Raw genomic sequence first — 8,827 nt, 5'->3', positions numbered from 1 at the left:
GGCTGAAGGAGGGGTGCAGGAAAAAATCTGTATGCCTCATAATTGGGTGCATGAGCAAAGGTAGTTGGGTTCTGGTTTGTTTTTTGGCTTTTCTTATTCTGGTTACAAGCACTCATGTTAGGACAAAGATGAAATGTGCAAACTTCAAAATTTAAATATTCATTTTACTCTAAGATCCAGCTCAGTAAAAGATTACCCCAATTCCCTGTGATTTTAAACTACAAGATCAAAGCTAATATTTTGTTATAAAAGTTATATATTGAAAAGAAACAATGAAAATAAAACACAGTTGGGAAATATTTAAGAAAAAATAGGCAGGACTAGCACCTGCTGTGTCAACCCTGTTCCCTAAATTCAATCAGGTACCCACTGGTATAACCAATAGATAATGCCTTTAAACAGTAAAATTAAGCTGAACAAAACCAGCTCAACAAGGTTAGGAAATAAAGGTTACGTCAAGGTAGTATGCTTCACTTTTCTGCAACAGTCCTGGACTTCTTATGTTCACATCTAGATCTCAAATGTTCCTTTTGTTCAACTTGCAGGATTTTTTTTTTTTTTTTTTTAGATCTGCTGTTTTTAAAGATTAAAATCTCTGTAAAACCTAAAAATGTTTTTAAATTTGCTGAAAATGCAACAAATCCTCTAGTTTAAAATTACTCAAACTACTCCCACTGATGTTAGATTCATTTTGCTGACACAATTTCAGAGGAGCATTAAACAGAAGATGAAAATCACCATGTAAAATTTCTTTTACCAAAAGTGTTTAAAGGCTGGTGCAAAATGGGAAGCAAATTCTAAACAATTTTGGCTTCTTGGAAACAAAAACCGCTGTGTCTGAGAATAGCAATCATCAGGGTGCTCTGCCAGGGCAGGAATCACTCTCTCATCTTTTCCTGCGGCAGGTACGTTTGTGTTCCGCGTGCCAGTGCTCCTGCTGACACTTGATGGAGCAGTAGGAGGTGTTCCAGCAGCAGTGGTACATGGCCTCCTCTTCACAGTTGTAGCACTGGGGAGAACAAGTGAGACCAGATTACCACCCTCGCAGGCCCTCTCCTTACCAAGGCATAAGGGTTCTCTCCTGCTCGTGATGCAGCAGCATATGCAGAGCGATACTTCTATTTATGCTTGGAGAACCCAGTGGCAGGAGGGCACTTTCCATACTGCTGAGCATCCTTTAGTAAATCTGCACACCGCTTTCAGATTTTCCAGAGTCTGGATTATTGCTTCTACAAAAAAAAATCACCTCTTATCTTAGCTCCTCTCTCAGTGCAGTGGACTGGCCATTTTTCAGCCACACAGTGCAGGAATTATCTTTCACCCCACATTTGTACACTAGCACCATGCTCTGTGATTAAAACCTGTGATGAATCCACAGGCACTGCTGGTGTGAACAAGTTCTTTACAAGCTTGAGAGTTGGTGTTTCTGAGGTTTCTATACAAACCTGACCTGTCCAGGGCTTGCTGGGGAAGATCCTTTTAGGCTAGGAAAATCTCAAAAGTTGCAACAATAACATAACTGGAGAAAAGAATAATTTCTTACCCGGTGGTTCGTTACAGCCCATGCAGGGTAGGTCTTCAAGCAGGCTGCCCTCACCGGGGCTTGCTGAATGCCAGATAGTGCTGCAGCCTTGTGCATTCCCTCACATCAGTGCCACCCAGAGGAGCAAACAAGTGCCTCTTCCTTCAAGACTACCCTGGAGCACACCACACCCCCTTCCTTTGTGGCAGCTGCTGAACCAGCTGCTTGGAAAAGAACTCCCTGGCATCTGAGGAACTCAGGAAAGGGAATCAACATGTTGGTCAACATTATGGGTGGTCAACAGGAAGAGCACCCAGATGGGCAATGTGCCCTGACTCTGGGTGGCTTTATACCCATTAAGGGAATGTTGCTAAAGCACTGACTATTGTTCTGACCAAATCCTGTGGAGGAGGATGGCACTACTGCTGAAGGAACCACGTACACTCAGGCCCCTTGTGAGCCAGGCCCTACTGATCCCAGACTTTCTGATTTTTGCTTTGCTCAAATACAGGATCTGTATGAATCTAGTCTGCAATGCTCACTGCATGGTGGGAATGGAATCCCTCTGTGTTATCACATATTTTGTGCAGGCTGCTACCAAACAACAGAATGACATGCAACTTATTTTAATGTCCTGGCTAGCTACAGCATTGCTACTAAAACAGAGAATTAAAACCAAACCAAACCAAACCAAACCAAAACAAGAACTGAACAATCCTACACACTGCTAAAAGACAGATCCGAGAAAGCCAACATTTACCTTGGCTAAACCAGTAACTATTTACATCAGCAATAAAGGGACTGCCCTGGCTGCAGGAGAAGGGAACCTCTCCATTTAGCTTTTCCAACTTATTTGTAGAAATGCCTGCAAACAAGCGTCCTCTGGAGGGCTGTTTTCCTGTTCTTTCCTGTTGCTGGCTGCCCAGTAGCCTGTGGGAGCCATTAGGATCATCCCTGTCACAGCCCAGAGACCAGCTTCACATCTGCTTGCTTGGAGAGACTAAAACCAGCTAAGACAGGGAAGGACAAGCTATCAGTGGGTCCTGCACTTCCCTTTACATATGCTGGCCGTGTGGGATGAAAATTTCTGCTTCCAGAAGGAAAATTGTGTCATCTAAGCTGGTACCAGCACATGTGGCAGAGAAGGTGAAATGCCAGCTGGCCTCAGGCCTCCTCTTTTCTTTTCCTCTTTCTAAGCACTGTCAGCCGCTTGAGGTTTTTGTTAACCACAGTAAACACCAAAGACAATGACTATTCATTTAAAAAAAACCTGTTGCAAATTAGAATAAATATGCATGTAAACGTAATTGATAGAGATGGGAGTTATACGTTACATACACAAATGAACTATGCACCAACAGAACTGAGGGAGAAACTGGAAAAGAAACATTGTCAAGACTGGCACTTTAGCCTCAAAGCCATCAAGCTACATAATCATTGCCCCTGCCTTTACACTTCTACCTTTCATTTGCTGTTTACTTAAGGTATCTGTACTAAATCCAAATGTTCTGGAGGTATAACATGAAATTGGGTTAAGCTAAGGGAGACTGTGACCAGTTAGAGCAACATAAAATGTCATTCCTTAACCGTGTTAGGCTCCTGAGGGCAGGGAGTGCATCCTCTCCTGTGCCTGAACGCCACCAGCACAAAATCCTGACTGGTTTTATTTTTAGGTATGAGAAAAAGATAAACATAATGTGAATAATAGCAGCTGTGTTCCCAAACCAAAGCATCTGCATTATGCAAAAACAGAGGTCTCAGTTTCTAACTAAAAGACAAGGCCACCCAAACCCATTTAGCTGTGTCTTAATTACATGAGATTGTGGTAAGGAGGTATCATTGTAACAGCGGGACCAGGACTGCACCCCAGGGACTGCCATTAGTACCACCAGGGAAAGTCCCTGGTGAGCTGTGCAGTTGGACCCTGTGCAATTGGACCAACTCCAGCCGCCTGAGGCTGTGCCCTGGCAGGCAGATCCATCAGCTGGAATGCTAAGGTGGTTATCCTTACCCTCCCTCTCCTACCACATGCAAACCAGCTGCCTGTATGATGCCTTCCTTTAAAGTGGTGATTGGCAGCTAGCTCTGGGGCCAGAGAAACTGGCAAGGCTGTCAAATATTCTTCCAGCTTTATCTGCCTTGCTCAGGAATAGGTTCTCTACACATAAGCAGAAGATGTGGTGCCACAGCGCTCTCTGATGAGGCTAAAAAAAAAAGCCACATTGGAGCTGCTAAGTCTGGGGAGTCTCCTTCATAAATTCTGCATTCAAAACCACCAAAAAGCAGCTACAGCTGAGAGTCCAGACTCACAATCAAGTTAACTATTACTGAGTTACTGCCTCTCAGTTGAATGGTGGCAACACTTCACATGCACACTCCTAATTTCAGATAGAAGAGAGCTAACATGACATAGTTCCATAGTAGGCAAAAGCAATTCAATTACCCTCTCAAGTGCCACAGTCTAAAGCACCTGCAGACACCAGCAGCTGGTGACTCATAAAACACAGTGACCTGACCAAGACAGAGGCCTAAACACCTTCTCTGGTCTGCAGAGACAGGTAGACAGGGAGGAATTTTCTAACTGGCAGAGACCTGAGCACTGTATTATCCTAACACCCACTGTAAAGTCTCTACTAGGAACAGAAATGGAGACTCTGCAAGAGCTCTGGCACTGAAGTGATTCTCCTCGTAAAACACCAAGCTTGAAACCGTGATGGTAAGCAGCCAGTTGTCCCACCTCAGGATTTATCTCACTCTTCTAGAGAGCAGAGCTCTCTCTGCAGGGACCATCTCTTCATCTGCCTAACCATGACTAACAAAGATGAACACAGCCCTTTAGGTGGGCAGCAAATGGCAGCTGGGGGCTGCAAGGGCTGGCTGTGACCGGCCATGGCTCTGTGCTTACACCGTGCTGCCTTGTGGCAAGGTCCCCGTGCTCAGCTGCAGCTGCCATGTGCAAAGCTCAAGAGGAGGCAAGGAGAAAACCTGGCAACATCCTTCCCCCCCCCCCCCCATATAGCAGATGACTATTCCAGCGGCCTTCTTTTCCCTGTTCTATGAAAATTATGAAAGAAATGGCAAAATTTGTACATGTGCCAGGCTCACTGCTCCTCAGCACAACAGTTTCCAACCAAACTCTGTTCCAGGCTGGCAGCACAGCATCAGAGCACTTGAGTGTTAGGTGCTGTATGTGGGAGGATACAGTTCTGGCTTGAAAAGAAAGCACAAGACACAAACCACACAAAACCAGAGAAAAGGTTGCAGCATGCCGTATCATGGTAAGTTAGAGGTCTTGTTTCACTTCTCTAAAGGACATACAAACATGTTTTTTCTAGGCAATGCTGCAGATTTGGGCTTAAAGACTGAACAAAGGAGAGAAATGTATTTCAGGAAATCATGTCTTAAATACATAAGGGCTGCAGAAAAAGCTAGGAGAAGAAGAGACCAAATCAACATCACTACCAGCATTATTAGCAGGAGAATCCACATAGGATATTGTACCTTCTGGAGCCTTGAGATCAAAGCAGCATGAATACACTGAACCACCTGCCTTGCATGGGGTAAAGCTGTATTTAGTGACAAATATTTTGATAGTAACATCTTACAGAAGAAGATGATGCTGTTAACAGTAACTACAGTGGAAAGTAATCACAACTTGAAGTTTAAATTTGGATGTTCAGAAAATCTGAAAGCAGTAATATGAAGGAGAGAACCTCAAACTTGTGAGACCAGTGAAAAAGCAGTGCTGCAGTTAAAAGCAAGGAAGGAATCACCTTCAACTGGCTTGCAGTGTGCATTACATATTTAAACATGCTTTTGTAATACACTCTAGACTTACCCACTGCTTCTTCTTGGTCTGGGAAATCAGTTGCTTGTGCTGGCCTGCTAGCTTCTTAATTTCTTCTAAAAATTCTTCTTTGCACTTCTCCTTTACCTGCTTACATTTTCTGTCCATCTCTCCTTGTGCATTGGCCACAGCTTTACTTACAGCCTGCCTTTTCTCTTCTTCCATCTCTGCACGCAGCTGCCATAAGAAAGTCAGCAACACGAGTCAGTGGACAGCTATAGCAGCAAAAGCATCTTCTTTAAACCTCTATTACTGATGTGGGTGGAGGTCACATAGTTAGAGATTTCTCCTATTTGGAACACGAAGAGCTATCTCCTTCCCGTAAGGAATGTTCACAATTAAAGCGTTCCTGGTTTCTGTTCTGTTAGGCATCTACAACAGCTAAACAGGTTCCATGCACATTGTGTTGATGATCTGTTTACAAATTTATGGATTTTTCTTAGACAAAGACTTCATCTTGTCCAAGTCTGCAATTATGTATAAGGGCACAAAGGAAAATGCAGAATAGAACATGCCTGAGTTCAAGAAAAGGCATCTTTTAGTATTCACTACCAGTGGGGTCCTTGCTCAGTGATCTAGAAGTTTGGTGTCTTAATCCTACAGGATTAACACTTAAACTCCCCAGGTTCCTTCATTCAGAAGGAAATTTCATCTTGTCTTAGGGAAGGAGCTTAAGACAAATCATCCTCTAAACTGTCCTGCTCTTTCAGCCAAAGGTGACCAGCTCAGGCTCAAAATACTGAATTTCAGATAGGTTATCATTAGATAAGAAAATTCTAACAAATTTCATCGAATCTCTTTAATGTTCAGATCAGAAGATTGACAGCATGAGAATTATTTATGAATAGCATTCAAACAATGCCACTGTTTACAACACTATTGACCATGGAGACAAAGGCTCTGGACATGGGTACTCATGAATGAACAATGAGATTCATTTGTGCATCACAAACTGATTCCACTGGTCAAGAATCAAAAAAAAGCAGGAGTTTTCTGTTGGTATAGAAATGGTCTAAAAATCAATGCCGAAGACTATGTCTAGGTGGTCTCTCTGGAAAAAATCCACACTCTCAAAGCAGGGTGCAGGTGGTGGTCAGTAAGTGTTACCTTTTCCACTGCCTCCCGCACTACTCTCTCTGTTTCTCTTTTGTGATCAGCTTTCATCCTGTCCTTGAAGTCATTAAAGATTTTGGTGTATTTGTCATGGCACATGTTCTGACACACTCCGTCATTACTGGTCTGGGTGCTCCGATGCAGCATTTTTGGAGAAGAGGCACTTAACTTCTTGGTCTGAGTTGAGACTGAAACCTTCTCAATGGGCTGAGGCATTGTGGGAATTTCCTGGCTTGAACTTACTGCTTCGGTTTCAGGTTCTGGCTCCTACAGAGAAAGAACAAGCTTGCAAATCCAGATATCAAAACAGAAGAAGTTAACTTGCAGTGATCCCTGGAGACAAAATGTTACCTGACTAATGCATGTGAATGTGAAGGGTGTTTGCTGAAGACCTTTAGTGTTAATGGGACATGAGACCCCTGAAGAGAACCAGCAAGACAGTGGTAGGCTCTCTGGCCAGGCTTTTCTGCAGTCAGCAGCTAAGAGCCCTCCAGAAGGAACCACATGTATGGCATCAGTATGCCACACTCACCAGCCTTGCTTCCCAAAATCAACATCAAAGGCTGTGCCAAACCACTGCTGATCCCTTGGGATTGCTAAAGGTTTGCTGTAGATTTTCCCCTTGCGATTCTTCCTGAAGACACTGTAGCTGCATGGCAAAGGTGTCTGAACTCCCTTGGCAAACTCTGAGCTTACTGTGCCCCAACAGGCTCCACTGCAGTCTGCAATATTCCACTGATTTGATAGAACTGCTGCAAAGATTGATTAGGACTTCAAACGTGCTTTGAAGATGAAAGACTAATGAGCATCTAAGCATTGGCTTCCAATAACATAGAACTAGACCCGAATGGTGACAAAAACTTTCTGTAATTACATAATTATCAAGAAAGAAATCACAGCTCTGCAGTGAACCTAGCTGCTTGTGTTATTACACCATGGCATCGATTGCTCCTGCTCTTTGGAACTCTTGAAGGGATATTTGAGTACCTGAAGACACAGATGAACATTATTTGTTGTTTTTTTAAACTTAGATTTTTTTAAAGCTCATTTAACAGGGTACAGACAAAGCAGACATTCCTTGTAACACTTATAGGGCACTGCTTACATCAGTCAAAAGGCTGACTGTGTATTTGCTTTTGCAACCAATTACTCTCTAATAGGCCCCCATGACTGACCTCTAGATCACTGACCTAAGAGCAGAGCTAAGAAGGCAAACATTAAGACATAAATATATGAAGCAAATTATAGCATTTGCTTGTGAGAAAACACAAGAAAATGATGAGACATCCTAAACTGCAGTCTGTGTATCTTGCATTCAAATGTAGTTGGTGTCTCAGGGAGCATAACTGCAACTGCCTCCATCAATGAAGGTTCCTCCTACAGTGTCAGACCAGATGGGGCAGCAGGGGCCCTGATATTAGGAGTGGCAGTGTCTGTATTTCAGGCACCAGGGCTATCCCACATAAATCTGGTGCTAAAATACACAAACCTTCCTCTGTAATGGAGTCCTGAATCCTCTCAGCAGAACTGTGCATAATCACAGTCACAGAATACTAGGGGCTGGACAGAAAATTAGGGAGTGTCTCTCGCAGTGTCAGAGTTTCTGTAGCTTGCAGTTTCTACAAACATGGCAAGTGAGGTCACTTACTTCTTTCTTCAGTTCCATGCTCTGGTTACGTCGCCCTTTCTTTGCTCTTGGTTCCTGAGTAACCTTCAGCTGTGGACAGGAAGCAAAGAATGCTGAGTCATTCCAAACAGCAGCTCACAGGAGCAACACTCACTGTTAACACGACTGATGGACCTTTTGGTTGTGAATATCTGAAATTGCTTAATTTAGCACAAACTGCTCTTAAATGAAAGTGCACAGAATGAACTTGCCACAGTGCCTCTGTAATAACAGATCCTCCCTGCAGATCCCACTGCTGCACTTGCTGAGAATTCTGCCTTTGAAGGATCCAGTACTAGCTATTGGTAGTGACAGAACACTGCAGACTACTGCAGAGCACTGAGTCTGGTGGCTGCTCTTATGCTCCTATATCTGGGAGACCAGTGAAATGGGTGTAAGGGAAGGATGAACAGTTGGGCTGGATAGAAAATATGGAGACTTTAAACCCTACAACTGACCTCTTTGAAAAACTGGGAAAACGCCACTGTTACCTTTCATAAGTATTAGCCATGACTGTCTTTCTGTTTCATCATAAGCTGGCATATCACTGCATACATAACATGAAATAAAGGAGCTAGCTAAGCAAATCAGGCTACCAAAAAACTAAAAGCATGTTGCTATAGCTTACAGCAACATACAGTTTTGTAAGCTTAAAGGTTTCAGCCACAACCGGATGATA

At 43.3% G+C, this 8,827-nt stretch overlaps 1 protein-coding gene across 8 annotated transcripts in view; it reads right to left on the bottom strand.

Annotated features, from left to right (window-relative positions):
• Nucleotides 1-650: 650 nt before the first annotated feature.
• Nucleotides 651-8,827, bottom strand: part of ZMYND11 (zinc finger MYND-type containing 11) — a 56,432-nt gene continuing 48,255 nt past the window's right edge. For 6 of the 8 annotated variants that reach the window (XM_054390214.1, XM_054390215.1, XM_054390217.1 and 3 more), the window contains 4 exons: nucleotides 8,131-8,199; nucleotides 6,477-6,749; nucleotides 5,361-5,546; nucleotides 651-1,009 (listed from right to left, as the gene is read on the bottom strand). In XM_054390214.1, coding sequence (XP_054246189.1) covers nucleotides 887-1,009; nucleotides 5,361-5,546; nucleotides 6,477-6,749; nucleotides 8,131-8,199 — 651 coding nt within the window. In that variant the 3' untranslated portion in view covers nucleotides 651-886. The remainder of the gene's footprint in view (nucleotides 1,010-5,360; nucleotides 5,547-6,476; nucleotides 6,750-8,130; nucleotides 8,200-8,827) is intronic. The other 2 variants (XM_054390216.1, XM_054390219.1) reach the window with 1 other exon arrangement.

Source organism: Indicator indicator, chromosome 20 (assembly GCF_027791375.1).
Source record: "Indicator indicator isolate 239-I01 chromosome 20, UM_Iind_1.1, whole genome shotgun sequence".
Taxonomy (NCBI): domain Eukaryota; kingdom Metazoa; phylum Chordata; class Aves; order Piciformes; family Indicatoridae; genus Indicator; species Indicator indicator.
Note: the sequence above shows the minus strand (reverse complement) of the source record. Positions and strands in the feature narration are given on the sequence as shown.